This window comes from Cucurbita pepo, chromosome LG13, assembly GCF_002806865.2.
Source record: "Cucurbita pepo subsp. pepo cultivar mu-cu-16 chromosome LG13, ASM280686v2, whole genome shotgun sequence".
Taxonomy (NCBI): Eukaryota; Viridiplantae; Streptophyta; class Magnoliopsida; order Cucurbitales; family Cucurbitaceae; genus Cucurbita; species Cucurbita pepo.
Window position 1 is genome coordinate 2,885,341 of NC_036650.1, and position 14,903 is coordinate 2,900,243.

Here is a 14,903-nt window from a genome sequence, read left to right on the forward strand (position 1 = left end):
CATATTTCAATGAGCTTGTAACTTTGTATAATCACTTTAAACCATGAAATAAGGCTTTTCATCAAATTTCATGTCATTTAGAGGTCGCCTTGGTCATAAGCCAACGATACATAAATACAGGGACATTTTAGTCATTTTACACCTACCCTTGGTTTATCCTCTTATCATAATCTAATGATCCCCAAATTTCATACATAACCTTATCATGTCATATTGAGTCTTCTCCTAAAATTTCATGAGCAACATAATCTATTTAGTACGTTCCTAACTCACGCGCTTTATTGAAATCAACATTCATGTGGACACTAATGTTGAAAAACCTTAAATACTTGAAACTCCTTTGTAACACCAAGAAAGGAGCTTAACAAAATTCTCCTCTAAAATTGATATTATATAACCCTAGTGAATATTCTTACCTTTAATAAAACTTGGGATACTTAAAAATCCAACTTAAAATTGGAGTCTTGAAATCTTAGTTATGATAAATTCATCATTAATTTTTGACAAAAGTGGGTTTATATTGAGATTTTGCAATGCATTCGTGTAGGGGTATAAGGAAGATTACCACGAAACTTCTAGTTGATTTAGAGACAATGTCACACCTTTGTAATCATTGTGAATCTCCACCAAAGTCCATTTTAAATCATGGTTTCTTAAATTTAAGACATCTTGACAATCTCATACCGTAGTCCATCTTCATATATACCTATAAAACTTTGACCATGATCGTAATACCTCATCCAAATTGTGGCTCGATGCTTTTAATTCACCTCATAACTTTCATACTTGCTCATACGAAGCGGGAACAGGAATCATTAAATTCCTTTCACTATAAATAAGGAATTTGGCTCTGAAAGTCGTAGGAACGGACCTAAATTGTGAGATCCCACATCGGTTGGAGAGGGGAACGTAGCATTCCCAATGTGAAAACCTCTCCTTAGCAGACACGTTTTAAGACCTTGAGGGAAAGTGTAACGACCCGAAAATTTTGAAAGCTCGAGCCACGGATCGTTACTCAAGAATGTCGAAATAAGAAAAACGCGTAAAATTTAAAACATTTAAACATGTGCATGTAATTTGAAATTTAATTAAAGTAGTAATGAATCTTTTGTTTTTATAAAGAAAAGAGAAAAGACCACATAGATGCAACATCCTTCGGACAACTATTTAAAATACATGAAATGCCGGATTTAAAGGTAGGTACAAAGAAACTCGACTCAAATGTGATGGAATTCTCTATAGCCAACAACCCCATGTGCCTTCGCCTCGACCGCTACATCAATTCTCACCTGAAAAGAAAGTTGTAGCAGGGATGAGTATATAAAATATACTCAGTAAGCGGCTTGCTAGTAGTTCATATTTCGTTATTAAGTCTTATTGATCTTGTTCCCACGTTTGGTATCTTATTCTCTCACTAGGATTCATTCTCCCATATAGGCTTCTTCCTAGGTTACCCCCTAAGATTTCTCATTCCACTCTCTTGGTTCACGGTCCCATCGGGACCTCCAGCCCTCGGAATATTCTTAGGTCCTCTAGGTCTCCTAGTTAGTCGCTTCTGCTAGCCACTCTGATCACCGTCATCATATCTCGAGCACTTGAGGCGCAACCTCGGTGCTTAGGGTTCATGCATTCTAAGACTCGACCAACTCTAATGTACCAACGTGGACCCTTGTCTCTCGTGACAGGTTCATTTAAAGGAAACTAACTGGCAAACTTCCTATAAGTCCCTACAAGGTACCATCAACAATCAAATGGCCAGTTCTATGGTTACGCGGACCCCTGAAAATCGAGTCAGGTTTACGGTTAGAGGTTAGTTGGCGAACCCCTAAACGTCCCCGCTTAACCGCTAATATCATATACATGAACAGTAATCCTCGACCAACTCTAATGTACCAACGTGAACCCCTGTCTCTCGTGACAGGTTCACTTAAAGGAAACTAACTGGCAAGCTTCCTATAAGTCCCCACAAGATACCATCAACAATCAAATGGCCAGTTCTATGGTTACGCGGACCCCTGACAATCGAGTCAGGTTTACGGTTAGAGGTAAGTTGGCGAACCCCTAAACGTCCCCGCTTAACCGCTAATACTGTAACATATGTGACGGAGGCATAATATAATGATCTAATCATGGAAAGCTAATCATGAATCTCAGTTCATACGATAGTGCATACGCGTTTCAGCAAACATACACAACCACAATCAACATGTGTCCTCTCATCTCATTCTATGCTCAAACTTCTAAACCACACTTCTTATATCATACTTTCATGCATACTATGAACGTAGCTAGATTCAAGGTTCCGAGGTGCCACCTACCTGAAAAGCATGACACTTTATGTTCGAACTTGCGTCTTTAGTCCAAAATTTGCCAAACTCCTCGGACAATTCCTACATTGGTGCAAAAATGGAGAATACCATGAGAACGACGTCAAGATCGGAGTTAAAGGGGGTGAATTAAATCAAAAGGGCCAAACCGACCCAATTAAGTCGGGTCGGGTCGGCTGGACCTCTACTTGGGTCGGGTCGGCTAGACCTCTGTTTGGGTCGGGTCGGCTACTCCCCGGTTCGCACGCCCGTGGTGGGCAAGGCGGGACGCACGCGCCTGCATTGGCCGCACGCAGGCCCGTGCTGGGCCATGCGAGGCGGAGGCCCGCGCTGGGCCACGCCAGGCGGACGCCCCCGCTGGCCAAGCGAGGCGGTAAGGCAGACGCCCGCGCCAGTCGTGGAACCATTGTTTTCTTTCTTTTCTCTTTTTTATTTTATTTTATTTTATTTTATTTTATTTTATATTATTATTTATTTATTTATTTAGTCATACCTCCTTTGGACTGCCGGATATTACATAAAGTCAACAAGGAAAAGTCCAAAGAGTACAATATCTAACAGTGGTGGACTTGGCTATTACATGAGTGTTCCCTCTGATCTCGAGAGCGAGTTCTCTTCTCCCCATATCAACTTTATAAATCTCTTGATTGGGTTACTAAATTTTTATTTATACTCATTCTTGTTACTTTAATTGATTGAGCAAGAATTTGGAGGCGGATGGCAAGGAGCATACCAAACCCGTGCAGATACAAAGGGAGCACTAATTCTAAGTCGGAAATCATTTTCAATGTATTCGAGTTTCAAATAATTTGATTTTTTGTAAGGTCGTATTATTTATTTATTTATTTAGTCATACCTCCTTTGGACGGCCGGATATTACAGAAAGTCAACGAGGAAAAGTCCAAAAAGGACAATATCTAACAGTGGTGGACTTGGCTATTACATGAGTGTTCCCTCTAATCTCGAGAGCGAGTTGTCTTCTCCCCATATCAACTTCATAAATCTCTTGATTGGGTTACTAAATTTTTATTTATACTCATTCTTTACTTGAATTGATTGAGCAAGAATTAGGAGGCGGATGGCACGGAGCATACCAAACCTGTGCAGATACAAAGGGAGCACTAATTCTAAGTCGGAAATCATTTTCATTGTATTCGAGTTTCAAATAATTTGATTTTTTGTAAGGTCGTTATCTTTGTAATTATAAGTTTTAAGTTTGCTTTAAGATCTTTTACTTGTATTTAATTTTAATGTCGCCAAACTCCTCCCTTTATTTTATTTTCAAATGATACCATATCTTTCAAAACCCTCTACATTAGAGGTAATAGTTTGTGATTTAAAACCTCAAAAAAATGAATCGTTATAATATACTAAAATTCTACCCAATTGTCTCAAATTTAGAAAGGTTGTCTATACGCGATATTTGAACATAGTGGGGCAGTTATATATCATAAAAGGCTTTCAGGCTTCCCGTGGCTATGCACCATTCTTTTTCATTTCTTATGTTTAGATTTGCATGCTAGAACTATCTTGTGAGGTGATTCGAATCACAAGTTTAGAAACAATTTTAGAACTATTCTACTGATTAGACCGTTCATCCAGCAATGGATTAAACAATTTTGTGTGGAGTAATGATGAATTTTTCATAAAGTTTATTAATAATGTTCTTGAACTTTCATGTGAACACCAAAATCCAACATCGACTGTGACTATAACACAGTTTTCTCTTTTCCAACCAAACAGTATGTTCCCTCAGACAGGGACGGCTCCTTCGACGAAGAGATGCTGTTCCTGTTTTGTTCTTCACACTTGACCAAGCACACCATATTCTAAACTCATCTCCTTTCCCACCACATTCTAAATCCACCCCAGAATTCAATACTTTTACTCTAAACAGTCAATTCCATATCGATTCAATTCTAAACTTAGATAAGTGTTAGCAATTTTTGTGTTATGTCAATTTGCACAGCTCACTTACAAGAGTTTGCTTCTTGTACCAAGAATGCATCGTTTATCCCCACGGTATATAAATAAACCAAAGTCCACTCCACATTTTATATTGAAGAAATATAACATTAATGTAACGGCCCAAATCCACCGCTAGCTTTTGGACTTCCTCTCGAGGCTTTAAAATGCGTCTGCTAGGGAGAAGTTTCCACACCCTTACAAAAGATGTTTCGTTCTCCTCCCCAACCGACGTGGGATCTCACAATTAACCCTGTAGACCTTTTGAGGTCTGTATGGTTAGAAAGAAACTAGCATTTTCAACAGACTAAGACTCTCAAGCTATCATCTCTTCGATTACGTATATTTCAACGACATGGTGAAAAATTATAGCTTATCCTCCCTTGTAGCTCAATGGACTAGTTTATTGTAAGCATCTAGATAGGAAGTTATTGCAGGTTTTAGGACATGGTGAAAAATTATAGCTTATCCTCTCTGAATATTTAAATGGTTTAGCTCTATTGCAGGTTTTAGGGCTGCTAGGACTGTGGCATGATGTGGCCTAATGTACTCTGCTTGATATTCATGATTATAGTGATTTAATGTTATTTGTGTTTCCTAGGAGCATGTTAGGAGGTTGGATTATCCATTTATGTTCTGATTTATATATGGACACATATGTTATGTGTCCAAGAGGATATGCGTAATGTTCTAGTGAGCGTAAGCCTATGATTTGTGTTTCCTTTGTCCTTGATTCACATTTATATTCTGTTATGACGATATGAGTCAACTAGGTCTATGTGTGGATGGTTAGAGTGCAGTCCCTAATTGTGGCATCGCCTCAACATGTGATAGTCTACTTTGTAGGAATATGACATTGCCCGCTTAAGGCCCGTGTCACATTGTTGGGTATTATTGAGAGAGCTCTAGTTTTGCTTAGTGGAGAGACTACCTTGTACCATCTAAGAGCCTAAAACTACATGAGAATAAGGAGCTTATTAGACACCATCGATTGAGCTTCTGGCTAGCATTCAATAGTAGACACATGTGGAGTTATAGGGAGACTGATAGGTTACCTGTAGTGAGTGGCGGCTCCTACCTTTTAGACTCACCCTGGAGCACAACAAATGAGGGCACCCGACTTATGCATAGGAAGTGCGATGACTAGATGGACCATAGAGAGTAGGAAATGAGAAGCTAAATACACCTAGAAACTCGAACAAATCTTAATGGGTGACTTCACCCTTGGACTAGGAGTAAGTAGGGTATATAAAAGCTTATAGGGCTAGAGAAAACTCAAGCTATGGAAACGGCTAACTCTAGAACCCTAAATGAGCACATAGCATAAGAAACAGTGAATATGAGATATTTCAATGATAGTTTATAAATAAGTTGCTTACTGAATATTTTTATACTTATTCCTATTATTCTTTGTTTGTAGATTGATAGTAGATCACTGTTTGTTAGCATGAATGTGAGGGTTGGTACCCTTTTAAAATGTTTAAATTTATTTCTAAGTGTCCCCGTTTTCTAATTTTGAAAAATTATGTCACCCTTATAACCTGAAGTCCATATGGCGGTCTATGATTCAAAGTTTCGAAAAATCGATCACTACAATGACAGATTATTATTTTATTTCACGAGTCACCCATAATTCTTAAATATTTCATTTATATTAAGCAATGAAAGGAGTACTAGAAAATATACAAAAGACAAAATATTTAGTACTATATAGAATAAGTATAGAAAGGCCACTTCATTGATATATGGAAAGTTCGGTGTCATGCACTCAATTGAGTCTTGACTCATAATAGCAACATAAGAGATTTAAATTAGATGGGCTAAATTTGTAATTTAACCGAAAATTAATTTTTAGGAAGTATTTCTTGTTCTCTTTTTAACAAAGAGATATAGTGTAATGACCCGACTTTTCGTACACATGGCGGTCATAGCCGTTACAAAGAAAAGTGATTTTACCGTTTTAAAATAAATGAAAATTATGCAAATTAAGTAATTTATTAAAATCATGCACGAGTACCCATTCAACGAAAGTTTAAAAGACGTGCAATCTAATTAAATTGTTCGACAACATAAAAACTTAAAACCAAAAGTTAACTCTGTTTGGCTCCCTAACTCCCAATAAACTAGGTGTTCCCTATCGAAAACGTCTATCAATGAAAACATAAAATCTTTGAGCTATCCTATGATTGATTTCTCCATCCTGCTCGTTAATTTCGTGCCACAGTCTCGCATGAAAATCATTTTAAAAATAGGGGGAGGGACTCCCCTATTGGAATCAAAATACTAAACATCATATGACGATAAAAAAAAAATCAAGGGACCTTAGTAGTTAATTACCCAAAATACACTGCAGTGTAATTTTCTACCACAAGAAAATCAACATCCCTTCCTACTTAAAATGATTATCAATGGTTGGTTACCCGATTCACACCGCGTGTAACCTTTACCTTGATAACCATTTTATGCAATCACCCTGCAAAGTGACCATTAGTGGCTGGTTACCCGATACACACAACGTGTAACCCTTACCACAACCACCTTAATCATCGAACATAATATGCATGCACTATGTCCCAAAACATTTACTTTCGTAAGCAAACATACATCATGTCACACCACGCACAACAAACATATTTTAATCATCGAACATAATATGCATGCAATAGGTTTCAACATATTTATTTTCATGGTCAACATACATCATATCATACAACACACAACCACACAATATCAAATATATTTAACCTTTTGTTTAGAAAAACAAAACATTTAAATTTCAAGGAAGGTCCCTTACTTTGGTCCTTTCTAATCGTCCCTACAGATATTGGTCCACTACGACTTAGATCGAGCCTATTAACACTAAAATTTAACCAACCCAACTTGACGGTGATACGACTTTCACGAATCATAGAGTTTTATTGCTTACCTTCTTCCTACGTAGAAATTGGGTCCAACTCCAACTATCCAGAAAAAGAAACCATATTGAGACTTTGTTGGTTGACACATTGTACCTTGGTTACTATATGGACATTTAGAGGTGAATAATAAGAGTATGATCCATTCAAAATCGAGATTGGACTCAAAGAACAAGTCACATGAAAACTCACTGTTTGCTCCTCCAAAGGGTTGCTTCGACGATGGCGACAGTGTTCACTTGTGACAACAGCGTGAATGACTGGCAGCGGTCGTCCGATGTGCGGCAGCAACAAGCGGTGGTGGCACAGGACAACATGGGCAATGCAACGCAGGTCGGCGTGAGCGATAGACGGTGACGACAATTTAAAGAAGAAGAAGATGATAAAGAGGAAGGAAAAGGCAGCGACTAGAGTTTGTGAGTGGCTCGCTAGTCTCGGGCTTCGTGCTCTGCGAGGTGAGCGGCTGGCTAAGGGATTGACTATATGTAGCTGAACCCGAGGGTTTATTTTTAATGTATTGGACCTTGGGCCCATAACTTGGGCTTTACAATAGAACCTTGTACCATGAGCGGTTGTGTGTTCCAAATGATGAAGAACTAAAGGTAAGATTTGATAAGAATCACGGTGTTCCAAATGTTCCAACTGAACCTATTATACGATCCAAGGCCAAGAAGATTTAACAAGCCTTCATTCTTCATCTACAAAATTGGATAGGCTCGGTTCAACCATCGTTTCATGTGTTACAAGCTGATTCATTTGAGGAATGACTCTTTGGAGATTCAAAACTGAATATTTGAACGGTTGAATTAGCGGATGAAGTCGCAAGCATCCTTTCATGAGTTGTTAGAAAACTTTAATTATTATTTTTAATTTCATAATTTTGTAATGGTCTGGCTTCGTCCTTTGTGGAGATTTAAAGGGATCAAGATTATGGCCACTGACTTCTTTATTTAATCTCGATCCCCACAAAAGAAGTTAGTGGCCATGATTTAATCGCGATCTCCTTAAATCTCCACAAAAGACGAGGTCAATTTGACCATTACAAACTTTATGAAATTAAAAATAATAATTAAAGTTTTCTAACAACTCATGAAACGATGTTTGCGGCTTCATCCGCTACTTCAACCGTGCAAATATTCACTTCTGAAACTCCATAATGGTCCTTCCTCAATTGAATCAACTTGTACCACATGAATTGATGGTTGAACCGAGTCTACCTAATTTTGTAGATGGAGAATGAATGTTTGTTGAATCTTCTTGGCCTTGGATCGTGTAATAGGTCCAGTTGGAACATTTGGAACACCGTGATTCTTATCAAGATCTTAACCGAGGCTCACTACTCGTCATTCACCCTACATCTCAGCAGTACCAAGATGTATCAGGATTTGAAACAACATTATTGGTGGCGGAATATGAAACGTGATGTGGCCGAGTTTGTGAGCAAGTGTCTAGTTTGCCAACAAGTCAAATCTCCAAGGCAAAAACCAACGGGATTATATCGCCATGGACTTTATCGTGGGATTACCCAGGATGGCCAGAGGGTACAGTCATATGGGTCGTGATAGATAAGCTCACAAAGTCAGCACACTTTCTGCCAGGAAAGTCCACCTATTTTGTGGATAAATGGACTTAATTGTACTTAAAGGAGGTGATAAGATTGCATGGAGTACTCGTATCCATTGTGTCAGACAGGGATCCCCGTTTCACAGGAAAAACCTTCAGCAAGTATTGGGCGGATAGAGTTTAGCACAACGTTTCACCCACAGACGGATGTGCAAACTGAACGCTTAAGCCAAATTCTAGAGGACATGCTACGAGCCTATATGCTAGATGTTGCCGGTAGCCAAGACACGCACTTGCATCTTATAGAGTTCACTTATAACCATAATTATCAAGTGACATTGGGTGGCACCTTTTGAGGTCTTATATGGGAAAAAGTATCTATCCTCAGTGTGTTGGGATGAAGCATGAGAACACAAGTTCTTGGCCTAGACATAGTGCAAGCAACTAATGAGGCTATTCAGAAGATGACTAGAATGTGTTTGGCTCAAAGCAGACAAAAGAGTTATGTCAATGTGAGATGAAGGGATTTGGAGTTCGAGGTGAGAGACAAAGTATTTCTTAAGGTGGCCCCCATGAAGGGCATTCTTAGGTTTGAGAGCAAAAGAAAGTTAAGTCCACCGTATGGACCATCTGAGATCTTGGACGAGTGGGACAAGTAGTTTACCGATTGGTCCTACCAACTGTGCTTTCAAGAGTCCACAATGTATTTCGTGTATCGATGTTGCGACTATATATAGCAAACTCATCACATTTGATAGATTTCAAACCCTTACAATTGGATAAAGGTTTAAACTATGAGAAAGAACCCGTGTAAATTGTGGCTAGAGAAGGGAAGACCTTACATAGTCGAGAGATCACGTTTGTCAAGGTATTATGGCAAAATCACTAGCTTGAAGAAGCCACTTGGAAACGAGAAGAGGAAATGATGACTAAGTACCTTGAGCTTTTTCAAGCACGGATGTAGCGCACACCTTATGCATTTAAGTCCAAGTTCTAGGCCCAATGCCCAATACATTAAAAATAAACCCTAGGGTTTAGCTACGTATAGCCAAACCCACAGTCAGCCGCCCACCTCACAAAGCGTGAAGCTAGAGATGAGTCAACCACTCACAAACCCTAGTCGCCACCTTTTCCTTCCTCTTTATCATCATCTTCTTCTTTAAACTTTCACCGTCGTCCCACCCCGCCACCGCACGTTGAACGACTCGCACATCAAATAACCATTGCCACTCACCCAGGTTGCCATTGCGAGTTGAACACCGCCGCTGTCGCCGAAACCACCATTTATAGGAGTAAACGGTGAATTTTCATGTGACTTGTTGTTTGAGTCCAATCTCCCTTTTGAATGAACCATGCCCTTAATGTTTACCTCTAAATGTCCATATTTGTTTGAGTCCAATCTCCCTTTTGAATGAACCATGCCCTCAATGTTTACCTCTAAATGTCCCTATAGTAACCCAGGTACAACGCACCAACCAACGAAATTACAATGTGGTTTCTTTTTTAGATAACGAAATTACAACGTGGTTTTCAAGTAACCAGCCACTAATTGTCACTTTGCAAAGTGACGATAGAAAATGGTCATCAAGGTAAGGGTTACATATTATGTGAATCAAGCAACCACACATTGATAATTATTTTGAGTAAAGATGTTTGTTGATTTCATGTGATAAAAAATTACACGCAATGTGTTTCGAGTAATTAATCACTAAGGTCCCTCGATTTTGTATGATCATCATGTGATGATATGTGTATTGACCCCAATGTGAAAGTTGTACTCACTTGATTTTTAAATGATAAAATGATTATCAGGTGAAGTTGTGACGAGCAAAGTGGAGAAGCCAGTCATGTGGCAACTCCGAGAATTTTATAATTTCATTGTTAGACATTTTTGCATAGTCAATTGTGTTAGAGAACAACCTAACTTTTGGGAATTGGTTTTAAGTTTTTATGTTGTTGAATTGAATGTCTTTTAAAGGTTACCCCACGAATGATTTTAATAAATTACTTCCTTGTCGAGACATTACCGTTGGTATCAAAGTCAGACATTGGGTAGTGTGTCAGGGAGGACGTTGAGCCCCAAAGGGGGGTGGATACCGAGTGGCGTGCCAGCAAGAATGTTGGGCCCCGAAAGAGGGTGGATTGTGAGATCTCACATCGATTGGAGAGAGGAACGAGTACCAGGGAGGAGGCTGGGTTCCGAAGGGAGTGGATTTTGAGATCCCACATAGATTAAAAAGGGGAACGAGTGCCAGCGAGAATGCTGGGCCTCAAAAGGGGTGGTGGATTGTGAGATCTCACATCGATTAAGAGAGGAAACTAAACCTCTTCCTAACCAGGACGGTTTATAAACCTTAAGGGGAAGCCCAAAACAGAAACTTAAGATAATACTTGCTAGCGGTGAACTTATAGAATTTCATTTTACAACTAATAATGGTGCACTCAAATCTCGAGATAACATCCAAATCAAGAATATAAGTATAAGCTCATCATTAAATTTGAACTTGACTGTAGGAAAAGATAGCTCCACCCTCGAGCACATGGCGGTAGTTTAATATCTAAGACAATAACATGCAGAGACGAAACTGGTAACAGTGGCATCATCAAGACGCTATAGCCACACCCTGTTTGAGGCCCCCCATAGATCTTCAGACACATAAAGAACAGAGTTTTCCGAATGCCAGTCTATAACTAATGAACAAAAAATTGAAGCTATAATGATATCATCTAGGTACTATACGCATCTTCAGAGCCTCGGAGCATCTATTTGATTTTTCCTTAAAAGCAGTCTTGGTTGAGGATTTAAGCTGGTTGTTCTACGAGTTATGACTAATTATGTTTTCGATCCCGATTCATAGCTAGTTCTCATCCTCATCAGATAGAGAATGCCTTTCGAAACGAACCGACTTTTTTCATTCATTATGAGAACTATTGCAGGGCTTCAGTTCACACTGACATGAAGATAATGCTATAAATGTATGGATGATATGCATTTTTCCAAGTACATAAGCTAGAGAATTGGAATTTTGCTTACTTAGCTTTCGAGACGGAGTTGAAGACGACCGAGTGCTGACTTTCACGTTGCGATACTCCCATAAAGCACTCCGTTTACTGTAGAGTTCCATTTATTAGATCTTGATAGCCAAAACAACCAGTAGAGAAGAATTGAATAGTACATAAGGGAACAGCCTATCTAAGAATTAAACACGGTCGATCGAGCTAGAAGAAGGAGAAAAGAAAACGCGTCGTCCAGAATAACCATCAAAATATCATCATCAGTAGTTAAGGAATTCAATGGCAAAGAGTATAGGATGATCAAAAACCAGGACAAGCACCAAAAAACAGGAATTGAGCATCTGAATCCTAAACATAGAACTAATATTCAGCCATATACTTCCAGAAAGGCACCATTGAAAACAATAGTATGTAATTGTCCTGATCGACTTCTCGTTAATTAGAGATGCAAGAAAAATGAGAAGGGATCCAGTAAAGCGTAAGAGAGAACCTGTTATGATGTTGGAGGCATGGTAAGCCATGAAACCTTTTATCTCATCCTGCTTCAACCTTTGCTGAGATGCAACAAGTTAAAAGGTATTAAAAATGGGGGCATCTCAATATGCACCACCACAAACTTTCAGTACGGTCATCATCCAATCCTCGGAAAGGAGACCATCTTTATCCCCTTGAGAAGAAATGTAACAGCCCGAGCCCACCGTTAACAGTTATTGTCCTCTTTGAGCTTTCTCTTCTGGGCTTCCCTCAAGGTTTTAAAACGTGTTTGCTAAGGAGAGGTTTCTACACCCTTATAAAGAAGGTTTCATTCTCCTTTCCAACCGACGTGAGATCTCACAATCCACCCCCCTTGGGGACCAGAGTCCTCGCTGGCGCACCGCCCGGTTTCTGGCTCTGATACCATTTGTAACAACCCAAGTCCATCGCTAGCAAATATTGTCCTCTTAGGGCTTTCCCTTCTGGGATTCCCCTCAAGGTTTTAAAACGCGCTGTTAGGGAGAGGTTTCCACACCCTTATAAGGAATGTTTTGTTCCCCTCTCCAACGGATGTGGGATCTCACAATCCACCCCCCTTGGGAGCCAACGTCATCGCTGGTATACCGTCCGGTGTCTAGCTCTGATACCATCTGTAACAGCCCATGCCCACCACTAGCAGATATTATCCTATTTGGGCTTTCCCTTCTAGGCTTCCCCTCAAGGTTTTTTTAAAACACATCTACTAGAGAGAGAGAGGTTTCCACACCCTTATAGGGAATGCTCCGTTCCCCTCTCCAACCGACATGGGATCTCACAAGAAAGAGATAGCACCTAGAACAAAGCGGTTCACCTCTTCATCATGAAGAGAGGGAAGAAATTTCCTTCCAAAAGAGAGAGAATAGAAAGCAAACCAAGAAGAGAAGAGAAAAGGAGAAACTGAGAAAAGTGGAGCAGTGGGTTAGTAGGCAAGCATATTTGGTCACCCTCTTGAAAGATAAGAGACTAACAAAGGGCAAAACGATCATCAAGTAGGTTGAAATGTGCAAGTTCTCACCCACTCAATGTTACTCTTCTTTATCCATTACATCTCAAAGCAACAATCCCAAATAAATTGGACAGAAGAGACTAATAAGACATTATCATCTCCATAGAACCAAAAGACAAGACAATTTCATTAACACAGATGGTGAGGATTCAAGATACAATGATATCCAGATAAGTTCACAACTTGCAGAAATATAATATATACACAAGGAACAGGGAACAACGACAAGATCGATGAGAACTTTATATACACGATAACATCACGAAGAATCAATAAACTAACATAAACATAAAAATCAATGCATAAAATACGACCACTGGATGCTACCAGTTGTCTCTAACAATTTTTGACTTTTCAAGAATGAACTTCCCTTCTTTATACTTCTGCGACGCCTCATACGCCCTCTCGTATTTCCACCCGAGCACCTCACGACAGTCGACACAATGCACATCAGCAACAGTGTGGAGACCCGTCATGAGATGCCGATCTTCCTTCGGTCCCACTGTGATGTTCATAGCATGAGAGAACAGAAAAGCACGCCCGTGTCTTCCCTATGGAGAAAATTCAACACAAAACAGTATTGGATAATGAAAAAGTCAAGGGCAAAGTTTCAGAAATGCATTTGAAATCTTCAAGTTCATAAGAACCTAAACTTCTAATTGGGGTTTGGGCGATTAGCAAATCCTTTTGAATTGATGATCAAACACACACTAATAAGACTAAACCAATCAATAAAAGGCTTAGGTTTCAATATCATCACCTGAAAAGCTTTAGAAATAATATCATCGTGCAACGCAACATGGTTTCTACAATTACAGCAGCTGTATAAACGAGGCCCCAACAGTTCAGCCATTGATCAAACAGATAAAAGCCCTAAACGCTTCTCCTCCTAAACAATCATCAAATCAAAAGCTTAAAAGAGATTCAAGGCTTCCATCAAGAACCCATGAGATGGATCATCAAAAGCTCAATAAAGGGTGTTTTTACCTACGATGAATTCAATGGTGACCCAGAAATCTGCAGAAAAAGATGAGCAATCAGAAAGGGGTTAGCGTTCAAATAAACAAATAACATAATGAATCAGAGATAGGGTGAAGATTTCAACAAATAAGACGGAAAAGAAAAGGGAAAAAATAATAGGGAAATAGATGTAGTGAGCGAGTGAGCGAGTGAGCGGGACAGGATTATGGAGGGTAAAGAACAAGAACACCAATAATGGTGTGAAAGGATCATACCCAAAAGGCAAGACGTGGAAATCCAATGAATCAAAGAAAAAGGAGAGAGGGAAGAACCTTAGGCCTTAGGGTAAGGCGATGAATTAAGAGTACATATACATTTTTTTGGTCTCTTGAGTGAGTTTAGCTTAAGTTCTTAACAATTTAGTGCTAAAATCTTGGATTTGATTTTTATTTTTTTAAAAAAAATATTCTCTCATATCTTCTTTTCTTGGTTCATGATCATCATCATCCCCATCAACATAGTTCATTGCGTCTTTTCTTCTTCTTCCGTATTAAAAAAAGTTCAAATAAAAACACTGGAAATGCTAATTTCATCTAGATCTCTTTAGGTTACGTTTTTTTTTTTTTTTTGGTTGAGAAA

At 39.1% G+C, this 14,903-nt stretch overlaps 1 protein-coding gene, 1 long non-coding RNA gene and 1 pseudogene across 7 annotated transcripts; 1 reads left to right on the forward strand and 2 right to left on the reverse strand.

Moving 5' to 3' along the window:
* Positions 1 to 4,932, forward strand: part of LOC111808694 — a 25,605-nt pseudogene extending 20,673 nt beyond the window's left edge.
* Positions 4,933 to 11,140: 6,208 nt separating this feature from the next.
* On the reverse strand, positions 11,141 to 12,568 carry LOC111808946. 2 transcript variants are annotated; one of them, XR_002817161.1, is made up of 2 exons: positions 12,276 to 12,568; positions 11,141 to 11,881 (listed from the first exon to the last, which is right to left on the reverse strand). It is a non-coding gene; the product is annotated as an uncharacterized LOC111808946 (long non-coding RNA). The 2 variants fall into 2 exon arrangements; XR_002817160.1 differs by having other exon boundaries at positions 11,141 to 11,989.
* An 835-nt stretch (positions 12,569 to 13,403) lies between these two features.
* Positions 13,404 to 14,645, reverse strand: LOC111808027 (protein yippee-like At4g27745). Of its 5 annotated transcripts, none has more exons than XM_023693797.1 (4): positions 14,540 to 14,645; positions 14,292 to 14,321; positions 14,065 to 14,193; positions 13,404 to 13,855 (listed from the first exon to the last, which is right to left on the reverse strand). In XM_023693797.1, the coding sequence occupies exons 3-4, from the start codon at positions 14,155 to 14,157 to the stop codon at positions 13,628 to 13,630; spliced, it is 321 nt and encodes a 106-aa protein (XP_023549565.1). In that variant the 5' UTR covers positions 14,158 to 14,193; positions 14,292 to 14,321; positions 14,540 to 14,645; the 3' UTR covers positions 13,404 to 13,627. The 5 variants fall into 5 exon arrangements, with proteins under 5 accessions (XP_023549565.1, XP_023549568.1, XP_023549566.1 ...); XM_023693800.1 differs by having other exon boundaries at positions 13,404 to 13,850; positions 14,065 to 14,125; positions 14,540 to 14,629; XM_023693798.1 differs by having other exon boundaries at positions 14,597 to 14,615.
* Between the last annotated feature and the right edge of the window lie 258 nt (positions 14,646 to 14,903).